Here is a 14,990-nt window from a genome sequence, read left to right as displayed (position 1 = left end):
AGCCTGTTGTTATAATGAGCCTGATAGGTCAAAGAGGTATACACCTCTAGCCCCAAATACAGATCTTTTGAAATAATCAGTCTAATTTATGTCATGACATGAACCATCTCCATATAGGGCTGAGCAACACTCTTTATAAAGAGTGTCAGAGACCAGGGGGAGACAGACCAGGGGGAGACACAAGGCACCGGACATTCCAAAGGTAAGCATATAGAGGCAGTCTGCTGAGGAGGGCAAAGATAATCATTACAGGACCTAACAATAGTCATAACCACACATAGCTGGTCAGTTGACTGATATTTGTCTTTGTATTTGTCTATTTCATTCTCAGTAGAGATCTTTTCCACCAAACGTATCCAAGGGGTGACCAACAACAGGTAAGAATCATAATCTTCTAAGGTTCTATAAGATGCCTCCTAGTGGTTTGTGTGAAGTCTTTAAATGTGTTTCATGAAAACTATAACAGCTTGACAAATTTGTATACTAATGCAAAAATAAAGATACAAATAATGTTATTTATTTTAGGTATTCAATTTTCTTGTCTGTACTCATCAATCTAGTCAACTTGTTTATGTGGCATAATACATATTTCCTGTATAGTAATTACATGTTGTCAGTGTCATCACTACACAAGCTGTAGATTTCAGCTACAGTGGACCTAGTTACTTTGATCTGCTCTGAATCTCACATGTTTTGGTTCATTTCCAATGTGCTGTTGGTTAACTGACCTTTGCATTGTTCAGATAAACACTTATTAATCTATGACTCTAAATCTGGTAGTTTACTGCTGTCCTGCCTCGACCTTCGTGTTTTTTTAAGGCTTATATTTTAAAGTTCTATTGGTCTGCCATGACCATTATGCCATGGCTGGTACAGTATACTACTCATATACAGTACAAAATTATCAATTTGAGAAATTATAATATTTTATACTAATACAATTGCTCAGAGAAAGATATTTTGTTTAACAAGTAAAACAACTTTTCTCAAAAAGGAGTCGAAATTATTGACTCCCCTGTTTTCAACCTTGTGAGAATAATGGGTCTGAGCCTTTTTGTCAAATATATCACGAGTTGGGACACATTGGGGAGGATCTTCCACCATTCCTCCATACAAAATCCTTCCAGATCCTTGATATCCTTCATCTGTGCTTATGGACTGCCCTCTTCAATTCAAACCACAGGTTTTCAATAGGTTTCAAGTCTGAAGACTGAGATGGCTATTGCAAAATGTTGATTTTGTGGCCAATTAACCATTTGTTTGTGGATGTTGATGTGTGCTTGGGTTATTGTCTTGTTGGAAGATCCACTTGCGATCAAGTTTCAGCCTGCTGCCAGAGGCAACCAGGTCTTTGCCTAAAATGTCCTTGTACTGGGTAAAGGTCATGATGCCATTGACCTTAACAAGGGCCACAGTGGCATTATCCTCATGTATTGCAAGGTATTGAAAACAGTGGTGTCAATCATTTTTACCCTGTACCTGTTAGAGAAAAAAATATGACTTAATAAAATCTCTTTCCCTGAGCAATTGTATTATAAAAAATCTATAATTTCCAAATGTTTTTGAGCATACAATATAGCTCAGTATCTGAATATTTGATTTCATACAGTCATTTTTGCTCATCTTTATCAAAGGTGTCAATAATATCGGACACCACTGTACATACAGTAATACTAATATCACATTATACAATTATACAATTTCCGGCTGAAAAAAACAATATGTGGAATAAGTCAAGGGATATGAATGCTTTCTGAAGGCACTGTATGTATTCAATGCTCTCTTCCTGCCTTTACAGGTTTAAAAATGGGGGACAGTTTGATGGCAGAGTTTGGTGCCGCAGCTTCCTTTCTGCGTAAATCAGACAAGGAGCGTATGGAATGCCAGACTAGACCCTTTGACATAAAGAGAGAGTGCTATGTGCCTGACCCTGAGGTAGAATACGTCAAGGCCACAATCACCAGCAGAGATGGGGCTAAAGTCACCGCTGATACGGAGTTTGGAAAGGTAAATATTCTGTTGAAGAGCATTTCTCAAAGAATATGACCTGGAAAATGGATACCTAGAAAATCATAAGATAATTAATTTTCCTACTAGGATAACTCTATGCGCTTTATAGATTACTATAAGTATGATTCTCACAAGAGACAACAAAAAGAAGAATCCTAACTTGAGATCTTGAACATGTTTTATGTAAATCAGGCATTACATGTAAATGGATGATTTGTGACAATTCAATGTTGTGTGTAATCTCAAATTAGGGTGAGAACACCTCTGCACCTTAAAATGAAACAAAACAATTTCATTTGCTCTTCTTTCAGACTGTTACTGTGAAGGAGGATGATGTCCACCCCCAGAACCCGCCAAAGTTTGATAAAATTGAGGACATGGCGATGTTCACCTTCCTGCACGAGCCCGCTGTGCTGTTTAACCTCAAAGAGCGTTATGCAGCCTGGATGATCTACGTAAGTAATGACCTGTCTGCTAATATCTCCATTAAATCAATCATTCATTCAAATGAATTAAACTAAATATGCATCCCCTTGTCTTCCACAGACCTACTCAGGGCTGTTCTGTGTCACTGTCAACCCATACAAGTGGCTGCCAGTGTACGATCAGTCTGTTGTCAATGCATACAGAGGCAAGAAGAGGACAGAAGCTCCTCCTCACATCTTCTCCATATCTGATAATGCCTACCAGTACATGTTGTCAGGTAAAATATAACTTTTCCTTTTCAAATATATAAATCAAATGATATTTGGATAATGTCACATTTACTGATAATTCTCTTTCAACAGACAGGGAAAATCAGTCTGTCCTTATCACGTAAGTACATCAACCAAAAGCTATATCCATTTGAGACTATTAGAAATTAAGAGAAATTCTGAGACATCAACATTTGTATTTTTAAATCCTAGTGGAGAATCCGGTGCTGGAAAGACTGTTAACACCAAGAGAGTCATCCAGTATTTCGCCAGCATTGCTGCTGTTAGCGGAAAGAAAAGTGCCGCGGAAGAAAAAAAGGTTAACAATATTCATTGTTATCGATCCTAAATTGAACATTCTTCATGGCTGGATGGGCATACAGTATGTTAACAAAATCCAATATATGTTCGTACAGTATTTATTTTAATGCTGCATTTTAACACTGTGTGGTTGTTGGGTTGTAGGGGACCCTGGAGGATCAAATCATCCAGGCCAATCCTGCCCTGGAGGCTTTTGGTAATGCCAAGACCATCAGGAATGACAACTCCTCCCGATTCGTAAGTTTGGTCTTGTTTGTTTGTCAAATATCATTCATATCTTATCCTCTGGATTTGAATTGTATAACCATTAGCTGATGTCATGACGTCAATTAATCTTCCCTTTTGGGTCTGTCTGTGCACCAGACCTGGGTTAAAAAGTATTTGTTTTATTTCAAATACTTTCAGTGTTTGATTGAGAACCAGAAATGTGGGATTTAAACTTGTAGGACTATTCCATCAGTTCCATTACACCATGCAAACTCAATCATGTGCACTTAAGGTATTCAAAAATAAAACAAATACTACTTGAACCCAGCTCTCGTGTGCTCATTCATTTATGCTATTACAATAATTTACAGGGTAAATTCATCCGCATTCATTTTGGAGTCAGTGGGAAGCTTTCGTCTGCTGACATTGAGACTTGTGAGTACAACACTCAATTTGCCCAGGCTTGAACAGATCTCTTTGACAGGAAACACATTAATACCAAAAGCACTTTTCCATACTCATCAGATCTTCTGGAGAAGTCACGTGTAACTTTCCAGCTCAAGGCTGAGAGAGACTATCACATCTTCTACCAGATCCTGTCCCAACAGAAACCAGAACTGCTGGGTGAGTATTGAATCATCAAACTGAGTAGGGTTGATGTCAATTCAGGATTAAACGGAAAACTTCTGATGAAATCAAATTAAATTCTTATGGTGCACCGAGCCCAGAGAGTGTGCAACCCCGATCCCCCAGCGAAAAACACTCAGCACAATGTAACGTGATTTATGTTGTGACGTTTCCTTTTTTCATAAGAAAGTTTAAATTATTTAAATTCCATGCAAGTACGCAACACTGAAATTGGATGCACACAAATCAATCTCCAGCTGCAGTTTTTCAAAACTTGATTAGGACTAATTTGCCGTCCTGTCTATTTATAATATAACACAATGCCAATTTTAGAATTGACCCCAATCCTAATACTGAGTGTATCTTGTTTTGACCTATACCACAGCCCAAACACAAATTAAACTGTGCTGTTCAATTATTTTCAGAGATGCTACTCATCACCAGCAATCCCTATGACTATGCCTTCATCTCCCAAGGAGAGATTGCTGTAACTTCCATTAATGATGCAGATGAGCTAATGGCTACTGATGTGAGTAGAATATGTACATACTGTAAATACAATCATTTCCCACTTGTATCCAACTCTTTCTCCAGTACAAAACAATGGCATTTTTGGAACTAGGATGCCTTTGATGTGCTGGGCTTCTCCCAAGAGGAGAAGAATGGCATTTATAAGCTGACTGGTGCCATCATGCACTACGGCAACATGAAGTTCAAGAATAAACAGCGGGAGGAGCAAGCAGAGGCAGATGGCACTGAGGGTGAGTGCTGAGGATTTAAAACCTCTCACTTCATTATAAAGTAGCCTCTTCTAATCATACAACTTTGCCATTCCAGATATTGACAAAGCTGCATATCTGATGGGCCTGAACTCTGCTGACCTAGTCAAGGGGCTGTGTCATCCAAGGGTCAAAGTAGGAAATGAGTGGGTCACCAAAGGTCAGAATGTCGACCAGGTGAGTCTCAAAATAGTTTTACATTTCAAGGAGCTAACACTTCTGTATAGGGTTGCTAATATTTTCCTACCTGTAATTCCCACGTTTATGTTGAGGCTGTTTCAGTAATTTATTTTCTCAATATTTTGTAGGTGTACTACTCTATTGGTGCACTGTCAAAGAAAGTTTACGAGAACATGTTCCTCTGGATGGTGATAAGAATCAACCTTACTCTGGACACTAAGAACGCTCGTCAGCACTACATTGGAGTGCTGGACATTGCTGGCTTTGAGATCTTTGATGTGAGTATTTGATGTAAATTTGATAAAAATGGAATATAGAACATTACAGCTGACAAACTAAAGTAACTGTGAACTTCTATTTCAGTTCAACACCTTTGAGCAGCTGTGCATCAACTTCACTAATGAGAAGCTGCAGCAGTTCTTCAACCACCACATGTTTGTGCTGGAGCAGGAAGAGTATAAGAAAGAGGGCATCGTCTGGGAGTTCATTGACTTTGGCATGGACTTGGCTGCCTGCATTGACCTCATTGAAAGGGTTAGTGTCTTCAGTTTTGCAGAGGTTTATATGATATGACCTGAGTAATCTTTGAGATTTCAAACATTACAAAGTACATCTTAATAAATGTCCTTCCATTACAAATTATTCTGATATTTATTCACTCTGCTTTTCCCTTAACATTAATTAATTTCCATTCATTCCTTCCACTAGCCCATGGGTATCATGTCCATCCTTGAAGAGGAGTGCATGTTCCCTAAAGCCAGTGATTCTACATTTAAAGCGAAGCTGTATGACACCCATCTGGGAAAAAATGCATGCTTCCAGAAGCCTAGGATTGTTAAGGGTAGACCAGAGGCCCATTTCTCCTTGGTTCACTATGCTGGCATTGTTGACTACAACATTGGTAACTGGCTGGTGAAGAACAAGGACCCGCTGAATGAGACTGTGGTCGGACTGTTCCAGAAGTCAAGTCTTAAGTTCCTGGCCAACCTCTTTGTGAACTATGCTGGTGCAGAAGGAGGTACTATGTGTTCATATCTGCAAAGACTACAAACCACTAACATAATTACAAATAGACAATATTGTGGTCATAATAGTATATTTAAATAATTATTTCATTATCATCCAGCACCTGAAGAAAAAGCGGCTGGAGGAAAAAAGAAGAAAGGCTCTTCCTTCCAGACTGTGTCTGCATTGCACAGGGTAAATCTGAGCTTAACTCAATATGTTTTTGATGTTTTCACTTGTCAGAATATTAACAAATGTATTATATTTCCGCTATATTTGAGATGCCAGTATGTTGTGTTAGGCATGTTAGCATTAAATGCCGTTGTGACTCGTGAGTTACTTGGAGACTCATTCACTGATGGAAAATTCTACATTTGTCATACTGACAGGAGAACTTGGGTAAACTCATGACCAACTTGAGGTCTACTCACCCCCACTTTGTGCGTTGCATCATCCCCAACGAGACCAAGACTCCTGGGGCCATGGAGAATCCTCTGGTCATGCACCAGCTGCGCTGTAACGGTGTGCTGGAAGGCATCAGGATCTGCAGAAAGGGCTTCCCCAACAGAATCCTGTATGCCGACTTCAAACAAAGGTAAAAATAACCATTAATTTCCTTTCTAAAATAAATTCAATTGTTTAACTATTCAAATGTTCCATTTTTTAAGATAATTTCTTTCTGATTTAAATTCAGATACCGCATCCTCAATCCAAATGCTATCCCTGAGGGTCAGTTCATGGACAACATGAAGGCAGCTGAAAAACTGTTGGGCTCTTTGGATATTGACCATACCCAGTACAGATTAGGACACACTAAGGTAAGTTCTCTAAATAGATGAAAAGCAATAAAAAAGCAACCTGTTGTACCAGGATGGAAAAGTAGCAGCAATATTACCAATACATCACTATCATGGTAAACTGAGCAATGCCTTTTGAAATAAGTGCTGATATACCACTGATCATGCTTACCTCATGTCATCTGTGTCTAGGGAAAATGTGTCTTGTCTAGATAAAAACAGAGTATACAAAACATTAAGAACAAATGGGTCAAGTCGAGGACCTGCTCTTTCCATGACAGACTGACCAGGTGAATCCCGGTGAAAGCTATGATCCCTTATTGATGTCACTTGTTAAATCCACTTTAATCAGTGCAGATGAAGGGGAGGAGACAGGTTAAAGGATGATTTTTAAGCTTTAAGAGAATTGAGACATGGATTGTGTACGTGTGCCATTCAGAGGGTGAATGGGAAAAACAAAACTGGAAGTGCCTTTGAACGGGGTATGATAGTAGGTGCTTGGCGCACCAGTTTGTTTCAAGAACTACAACACTGCTGGGTTTTTCATGGTTAACAGTTTCCCGTGTGTATTAAGAATGTTCCACCACCCAAAGACATCCAGCCAATTTGACAGTCAACATGGGCCAGCATCCCTTTGGAAAGGGGGGGGGGGGGTTAAGTCAATATTATGAAGGTGTTCCTAATGTTTGTTATAGTCAGTGTATCTTTGGTGTAGTGCCACCATGTGGTAGATCCAGATCTAGAGTAGCTACTTATAAGCAATTAAAAGCATTGTGGCCATACTGTTTTTGTACATGTTTTTAAAGACCTTGCCAAATTGTGTAACTCTTGGTCAGCATGCTGGGATTGAAGTTCTAAAATCCACAGAGTGGCTGGGGATCTGACTTTTCTGGACCCCTCTTCCCAGGTTAAAGGTCCCAAAGCTTCTGCGCATGTGTGGGATTCTCTACTCACGCACAGTCTCTGCTCTACTCGTAGAGAACAGGCTGCTCTGGTTTCTTGTTTAATAAAGTTAGATCAAAGCTGAATCAATGTCTGCAATATCCCAATGACAGTATTGTACATAACAGAACAGACTATAATAGCATTGTATAATGTTACTGTAAGAAAAAAACAGCACTTAATTTCTTATGAGATTTTAGGAGGATTGTGCGAATAGTTGCATTTTTGTCTCATGTGGCCAGAACTCAACAGTGCACGCCATTAAGCAAAATATGTACTTTAGTTGAAACAAAACACAGGTATGCTACAGGTTGTTAACACCATCTGCTATAAAACTCGCTCAATCTACACAACTAGAAGATCGAAATGCATATTCCCATGAAACTGATTAAGATCAAATGAAAGGCATGCATTTTTTGCAAAGACGTTTCACTGGTAAAACTTGAAGAATTATCATTCACAATTGACAGTGAGAAATGTGAAGGGAGAGGGACAACAAAAATGTAGGCCTGAAGGTAAAGAAACAGAACATGATACTGATCTTTCCAGCGGGATCCAGGGAGGCAGGATGGTGGCAGGATGGGGGCCAAACGGGGCGTTACCTATGGATCCAAGCCTTGGCCAAATATAATTAGCACATTACAGGGCCAAATTGTGGTCAATTTGTGTCATTTTTGTAAAAATTGGCATGAAATCATCAATCTAAATAGAACTACCACGTTTTGTAAATCTGGGGATAACACATTCAAGGTATTTATGCTCAACTGGCATCAAAATACAATCCTGCCAAATTCAAGACGATACAAGCACTACATTATGAACTTGTGTATCTTTAGGTGTTCTTCAAGGCCGGTCTCCTGGGTACTCTTGAGGAGATGAGAGACGATCGTCTCGCTCTTATCATCACTGGCTTCCAGGCCAGATCACGTGGTCTACTTGCCAGAATTGAGTTCCAGAAAATTGTTGACCGCAGGTTGGAATAAGAATAGATACAACTTCTGCAGACAATATGGTGGAGGAAGAAAAGGCTGTATAATTATATTCAATTTCACAGGGATGCCTTGCTTGTGATCCAATGGAACATTCGTGCCTTCATGGGTGTCAAGAATTGGCCCTGGATGAAGATGTACTTCAAGATCAAACCTCTGCTGAAGTCAGCAGAGACTGAAAAGGAGATGGCCAACATGAAGGAAGAATTCCTGAAGCTTAAAGAGGCTTATGCTAAAAGTGAAGCCCGTAAAAAGGAGCTGGAAGAGAAGATGGTGTCCCTTATCCAAGAGAAGAACGACCTGCAGCTCGCTGTCCAAACTGTGAGTAACTTTAACTGTACTACAGTTGTTGCATTCACATCCTTTGTCAAAATGGCCTTTGTCAAAATGAGCTTTTAGCTAACTAGAGAAATAGAAAAACAGAGAGAGGAGCCACATGATTTGCTAAATACAAACAATCAGTGGAGCATTTGTCGATTATTTGTACTGTCCAAATATTATGCCACCAAACAAACTTCAAACACTTCAAATACTTATATATTGACACACTGACAGCAAGAAGACACTATTGGTGATGCTGAAGAGAGATGTGAGGGTCTGATCAAGAGCAAAATCCAGCTTGAGGCCAAAGCCAAAGAGCTGACAGAAAGACTGGAGGATGAGGAGGAGATGAATTCAGAGCTAACTGCTAAGAAGAGGAAGCTGGAGGATGAGTGCTCAGAACTCAAGAAGGACATTGATGATCTGGAGCTCACTCTGGCTAAAGTGGAGAAGGAAAAGCATGCCACAGAGAACAAGGTAATGGTTTATCTTTATTCTTGTGATGTTAAAATTCCAATTAAGTGGTTTGGATAAAAGTGTAATGACACTGTTCTGTTTCCGAAGGTTAAAAACCTTACTGAGGAGATGGCAGCTCTGGATGAAATCATTGCCAAGCTGACCAAGGAGAAGAAGGCTCTGCAGGAAGCTCATCAACAAACGCTGGATGACCTGCAGAGTGAGGAGGACAAAGTCAACACGCTGACCAAGGCCAAAGCCAAACTGGAACAGCAAGTTGATGATGTGAGTATCAAATAGTAATTCACAAAAAGTACAACAAAATTAGTAATATCCTAAAAATACGCTACAGTAAATTGCTGAGTCCGAATGTTGTTTAATATATCCTTTATTAGCTTGAAGGGTCTCTGGAGCAAGAAAAGAAGGTGAGAATGGACCTTGAGAGAGCCAAGAGAAAGCTGGAGGGAGATTTAAAGTTGACCCAGGAGAGCCTAATGGACCTGGAGAATGACAAGCAGCAGCTGGAGGAGAGAATGAAGAAGTAAGATCCCACAAACCTACAAAATATCATGAATAGTTATTTTACAGAAAGTGCTCAAATGTGTTATTTAATTATCAGGAAGGACTTTGAGATGAGCCAACTCAACAGCAAGATTGAGGATGAGCAGGCTTTGGGTGCCCAGCTTCAGAAGAAACTGAAGGAGCTGCAGGTATTTCAATGGCATTGTTGAAAAGGGAATCTTTCTGTTACATATGCTTATGTTCTCATCTTACCAGAACATTTGAAATCCTAACATTTCAGGCCCGCATTGAGGAATTAGAGGAAGAGCTGGAGGCTGAAAGAGCTGCCCGTGCCAAGGTGGAGAAACAGAGGGCAGACTTGGCCAGAGAGCTAGAAGAGATCAGTGAGAGGCTGGAGGAGGCTGGTGGAGCCACTGCTGCCCAGATTGAGATGAACAAGAAGAGGGAGGCTGAGTTCCAGAAGGTGCGCAGAGACCTTGAAGAGGCTACCCTGCAGCATGAGGCTACAGCTGCCACGCTGAGGAAGAAAAATGCTGACAGTGTAGCTGACCTGGGAGAACAGATTGACAACCTTCAGAGAGTGAAGCAGAAGCTGGAGAAAGAGAAGAGTGAGCTCAGGCTGGAGCTGGATGATGTGGTCTCCAACATGGAGCAGATTGTCAAGGCTAAGGTCAGTGGATTCATAATAACAAAATACAATACCTTTCTGAGATCAGATAGATATAGCAAATGGAACTGCACATGCCATTAGGTTAGTAGATACAATCTATGAAGGTTGTGCTGTGTTATCTAAAAAACTAATGTTTTCAGACAAACTTGGAGAAAATGTGCCGTACTCTAGAGGACCAGATGAGTGAATACAGGACGAAAGCTGAGGAAGGACAGCGATCCATCAATGATTTCACAATGCAGAAAGCAAAGCTTCAAACTGAGAATGGTATATTAACTAAAAACCTGGACATGCATACAAACAGACAAAATGAATTACCACAATTAGTAATATATTTTTTAATAATTTGAATATCATGAAAACAGGTGAACTTGCTAGACAGTTGGAGGAGAAGGACTCTCTGGTCTCCCAACTGACTAGAGGTAAGCAGTCCAATGTTCAGCAGATTGAAGACCTCAAGAGACAATTGGAGGAGGAAGTCAAGGTATTTATACAAAGAATGCAGTGTCTCTTATCTAACTACATTCATCATCAGGCATAATTACAGATCCTTTTATAAATTTCCTTACCAGGCCAAGAACGCACTTGCCCATGCAGTGCAGTCTGCTCGCCATGACTCAGATCTGTTGAGGGAGCAGTATGAGGAGGAACAGGAGGCAAAGGCTGAGCTGCAGCGTGGCATGTCCAAGGCTAATGCTGAGGTGGCTCAGTGGAGAACCAAGTATGAAACTGATGCCATCCAGAAGACTGAGGAGCTTGAGGACGCAAAGTAAGGATGCTTTATTACTTTCTCTTACTTTTCAGGCTATTGAACCTTGGCTGAAAAAGCGATACACAAATCTACTGTACATGATCAATATATAATACATTGATTACGTGTTAAACAACCATTATACTGTACTTATACTGTACTTCCAGACAGAAAAAAGGCAGCTGAAATGTGTTTCTCATCTATGCCAATCTAGGAAGAAACTGGCTCAGCGTTTGCAGGATGCAGAGGAAGCTGTGGAAGCTGTAAATGCTAAATGTTCATCCCTAGAGAAGACTAAACACAGACTCCAGAATGAGATTGAAGATCTCATGGTGGATGTGGAGAGATCCAATGCAGCTGCTGCCTCTTTGGACAAGAAGCAAAGGAACTTTGACAAGGTAAGAAATAAACATATGGAATACACAAGTCCTATTAGGCTTCATTATTATACATGATAGGGGTAGCCTAGTGATTCGAGAAGTGGGCCAACACCCTCAGACAAGAAAACCTGGTGCGGAGTTAGCCGGCAACCGGAGGGTCATCCTACATTTCTACCCCGCCTGCCGTTGTGCCCTTGAGCAAGGTACTTAACCCCCAATAATTGCTCCAGGGGCACTGCACTGTGGCACTGCACTGTGGCTGACCCATAGCTTCCAACGCCTGTGTGTCTCAGGGGGTTGGGTTTTGAGCACAAAGACACATTTCTATTCTTTGTAAGTTAATGGACAATAAACACATCTCATCTTAATCATACACTGTATTCAAACTACCTAAAATACACGTATGATTTTCAGGTCCTAGCTGAATGGAAGCAGAAGTTTGAGGAGTCTCAGACTGAGCTGGAGAGCTCCCAGAAAGAGGCCAGATCTCTCAGCACTGAGCTCTTCAAACTCAAGAACTCTTATGAGGAGTCTCTGGATCATCTGGAGACCATGAAGAGGGAGAACAAGAACCTCCAAGGTCAGAGCATAAGAATCATTGGGTTATATAACTTAGTCAATTGAAGATCGATATGCTATAGAGATCAGATAGAGATCAGATAGATATGCTATAGAGATCAGATCACAAAAAACAATTTGATGTACAATTATATTTTCCACAGAGGAAATTTCTGACCTGACGGAGCAGCTTGGTGAGGGAGGAAAGAGCATCCATGAGCTGGAAAAGATCCGCAAACAGCTGGAGCAGGAGAAGGCTGAGATACAGTCTGCTCTAGAGGAAGCTGAGGTGAGATTGGAAAATATTTACTGGTAGTGAAAGTACCAGAACTACATTTGACAAACTATGGGTGGCTGTGTTCTCATAGGGCTCCCTAGAGCATGAGGAGGGCAAGATCCTGAGAGCTCAGCTGGAGTTCAATCAGGTGAAAGCTGACATTGAACGGAAGCTGGTAGAGAAGGATGAGGAAATGGAGATGAATAAGAGGAACCAGCAGAGAGTTGTGGATACCCTGCAAAGCTCCCTGGAGTCAGAGACTCGCAGCAGGAATGAAGCTCTCAGGCTGAAGAAGAAGATGGAGGGAGATCTCAATGAGATGGAGATCCAGCTCAGCCAGGCAAACAGGCAGGCATCAGAGGCCCAGAAGCAACTTAAGGGTCTCCATTCCCATCTGAAGGTATTACTTCCACACCATTGAATTAAAAACATAGCTTTTGCCTTCAGAAAAAGCCAAGCCACACACTGTGTAACAAAATAAAATTAGTAAAATCATTGATTCTTTCTACAGGATTCTCAAATGCAGCTGGATGATGCTCTTCGTGTCAGTGATGACCTGAAGGAGAACATTGCCATAGTGGAGAGACGGAACAACCTGATTCAGGCTGAACTGGATGAGCTGAGAGCCCTGGTGGAGCAGACTGAGAGAGGCCGCAAACTGGCTGAGCAGGAACTGCTGGATGTTAGTGAGAGAGTTCAGCTGCTGCACTCACAAGTAAGACAGTAATATAGAACAATTAGGGTTCTCCTTAAATATCTGCTACTTGATGTATGTAGAGGTAATATACAAACAACATTTCAAATATATGCGTAGAACACCAGCTTACTGAGCCAGAAGAAGAAGCTAGAGGGCGACACATCCCAGCTTCAGAATGAAATGGAGGAGGCTGTGCAGGAGTGTAGAAATGCTGAGGAAAAAGCCAAGAAGGCCATTACTGATGCTGCCATGATGGCAGAAGAGCTGAAGAAGGAGCAGGACACCAGTGCTCACCTGGAGCGTATGAAAAAGAACATGGAGCAGACCATCAAGGACCTGCAGCACCGCCTGGATGAAGCTGAACAAATCGCCATGAAGGGGGGCAAGAAGCAGATCCAGAAGCTGGAGGCCAGAGTAAGTGTCTAAGCTACATTATCTTCTATTAATTCAATGTCACATGTCATATCTCCAGTAATATTTATAGCTGCCCTATTAACAAAGTAATTGGAAATGGTGCGTTAATATCTTTCTAGGTGAGAGAGCTAGAGACTGAAGTGGAACTGGAGCAAAGGAGGAGCAGTGATTCTGTAAAAGGAGTCCGTAAATATGAGAGACGCATCAAAGAACTCACCTACCAGGTACATCACAAAGTTCAAGTTGAAAGTGCACTATTAACATGTTCAGAATCAAATGTAAAATGTTTACTGTATTCAGTATTCAGTATGACAACAAAAAAAATCCATTCTTTTTGGGTGCAGACTGAGGAAGACCGTAAGAATTTGAGCCGTCTGCAGGACCTAGTGGACAAACTGCAGCTGAAGGTCAAATCCTACAAGAGAACTTCAGAGGAGGCTGTAAGTAACCTTCTATCATCCAACTGATGCATTTGTAATTTTCTAATTGTTTTGTTTGCTAGAAACTTAAATCGTATTTAACATTTCTCACAGGAGGAACAAGCCAATGCCAATTTGGGAAAGTTCCGTAAGATTCAGCATGAACTGGATGAGGCAGAAGAGAGGGCTGATATTGCTGAGTCTCAGGTCAACAAGATGAGAGCCAAGAGTCGTGATGCCGGATCCAAGGTCAGTGAATTTGCTGTCAATGTACAGTGTTGTATAGGTTATAATTTTGCAGTTTCCCATGACAAAAGTCTCAACCTTAAATAGTTTTAACGTCTCGTATCTGAGATTCTATTTAATGGTCATTTCAATTCTCGATATTCACTCATTTATTCCTGACGAAAATAAGTAATAATGCGTAAATTGTTACTAAGTAACTATACATACCTGTTGAAGTTCCCCATTGTAAAATATCAACCAGAAAACAGTGTTCTCATTATTTATCTATCCTCTCTGTCACAGAAAGGAAAGGATGACGAGTGAGGCCAAGACTCCCAGGTCAGTTATTTCAATCAACATAATTACATTGGTTATAATTTGCAAACTCCCTTATACCATGTATGATGACAGACCCAACCTCAATTGTTTTGTAAGTTTAAAGGGTTGATTGCAACTAAGAAGCGGAACTTCTCAGGTACCACTGTGTTAGCACTGGTTTCATCAAAACGATACTTCGGGAGATTACACTGAGCTCTGTGATAACCGTGGCTGCAACGAAAGGAACACCGGAATAAACTAGCAGACTAGCTGATATTATGATGTTACGGCACCAAGCCAGCTTGATACTAGACATCGGAAATGGTCATTGTCTGTGTTCACTACTCCCGCCCGAAAGAAGTAACATCAAGAACAACTAAATCTATATAGTAAAAAGTTCAACTGAGTATTGTCATATAACAACTAAACA

General features: G+C 40.7%; 1 protein-coding gene and 1 long non-coding RNA gene across 3 annotated transcripts in view; one reads left to right on the top strand and one right to left on the bottom strand.

Annotated features, from left to right (window-relative positions):
* Positions 1 to 183: 183 nt before the first annotated feature.
* LOC112227824 (myosin-7) overlaps positions 184 to 14,990 on the top strand; it is a 16,534-nt gene continuing 1,727 nt past the window's right edge. Inside the window, exons 1-39 of one of the 2 annotated variants that reach the window (XM_042308694.1) lie at positions 184 to 202; positions 335 to 377; positions 1,799 to 2,007; positions 2,322 to 2,465; positions 2,557 to 2,713; positions 2,799 to 2,826; positions 2,919 to 3,024; positions 3,171 to 3,263; positions 3,605 to 3,668; positions 3,759 to 3,857; positions 4,286 to 4,389; positions 4,483 to 4,621; positions 4,698 to 4,816; positions 4,948 to 5,097; positions 5,183 to 5,353; positions 5,528 to 5,837; positions 5,946 to 6,019; positions 6,214 to 6,419; positions 6,519 to 6,642; positions 8,400 to 8,536; positions 8,618 to 8,873; positions 9,108 to 9,350; positions 9,438 to 9,614; positions 9,725 to 9,870; positions 9,949 to 10,039; positions 10,132 to 10,521; positions 10,662 to 10,788; positions 10,887 to 11,005; positions 11,094 to 11,290; positions 11,487 to 11,670; positions 12,067 to 12,232; positions 12,375 to 12,499; positions 12,579 to 12,887; positions 12,999 to 13,202; positions 13,302 to 13,598; positions 13,718 to 13,822; positions 13,943 to 14,038; positions 14,132 to 14,266; positions 14,546 to 14,581. In XM_042308694.1, the coding sequence (XP_042164628.1) occupies positions 1,807 to 2,007; positions 2,322 to 2,465; positions 2,557 to 2,713; positions 2,799 to 2,826; positions 2,919 to 3,024; positions 3,171 to 3,263; positions 3,605 to 3,668; positions 3,759 to 3,857; positions 4,286 to 4,389; positions 4,483 to 4,621; positions 4,698 to 4,816; positions 4,948 to 5,097; positions 5,183 to 5,353; positions 5,528 to 5,837; positions 5,946 to 6,019; positions 6,214 to 6,419; positions 6,519 to 6,642; positions 8,400 to 8,536; positions 8,618 to 8,873; positions 9,108 to 9,350; positions 9,438 to 9,614; positions 9,725 to 9,870; positions 9,949 to 10,039; positions 10,132 to 10,521; positions 10,662 to 10,788; positions 10,887 to 11,005; positions 11,094 to 11,290; positions 11,487 to 11,670; positions 12,067 to 12,232; positions 12,375 to 12,499; positions 12,579 to 12,887; positions 12,999 to 13,202; positions 13,302 to 13,598; positions 13,718 to 13,822; positions 13,943 to 14,038; positions 14,132 to 14,266; positions 14,546 to 14,566 (5,814 nt within the window). In that variant the 5' untranslated portion in view covers positions 184 to 202; positions 335 to 377; positions 1,799 to 1,806 and the 3' untranslated portion in view covers positions 14,567 to 14,581. The remainder of the gene's footprint in view (positions 203 to 334; positions 378 to 1,798; positions 2,008 to 2,321; positions 2,466 to 2,556; positions 2,714 to 2,798; positions 2,827 to 2,918; positions 3,025 to 3,170; positions 3,264 to 3,604; positions 3,669 to 3,758; positions 3,858 to 4,285; positions 4,390 to 4,482; positions 4,622 to 4,697; positions 4,817 to 4,947; positions 5,098 to 5,182; positions 5,354 to 5,527; positions 5,838 to 5,945; positions 6,020 to 6,213; positions 6,420 to 6,518; positions 6,643 to 8,399; positions 8,537 to 8,617; positions 8,874 to 9,107; positions 9,351 to 9,437; positions 9,615 to 9,724; positions 9,871 to 9,948; positions 10,040 to 10,131; positions 10,522 to 10,661; positions 10,789 to 10,886; positions 11,006 to 11,093; positions 11,291 to 11,486; positions 11,671 to 12,066; positions 12,233 to 12,374; positions 12,500 to 12,578; positions 12,888 to 12,998; positions 13,203 to 13,301; positions 13,599 to 13,717; positions 13,823 to 13,942; positions 14,039 to 14,131; positions 14,267 to 14,545; positions 14,582 to 14,990) is intronic. The other variant, XM_042308695.1, reaches the window with a different exon arrangement.
* The window catches only part of LOC121841322, a 26,301-nt gene continuing 17,587 nt past the window's right edge, over positions 6,277 to 14,990 (bottom strand). The window contains exon 7 of the long non-coding RNA XR_006080289.1: positions 6,277 to 6,407. This is a non-coding gene — a long non-coding RNA (uncharacterized LOC121841322). The remainder of the gene's footprint in view (positions 6,408 to 14,990) is intronic.

Source organism: Oncorhynchus tshawytscha, linkage group LG29 (genome assembly GCF_018296145.1).
Source record: "Oncorhynchus tshawytscha isolate Ot180627B linkage group LG29, Otsh_v2.0, whole genome shotgun sequence".
Lineage (NCBI taxonomy): Eukaryota > Metazoa > Chordata > Actinopteri > Salmoniformes > Salmonidae > Oncorhynchus > Oncorhynchus tshawytscha.
Note: the sequence above shows the minus strand (reverse complement) of the source record. Positions and strands in the feature narration are given on the sequence as shown.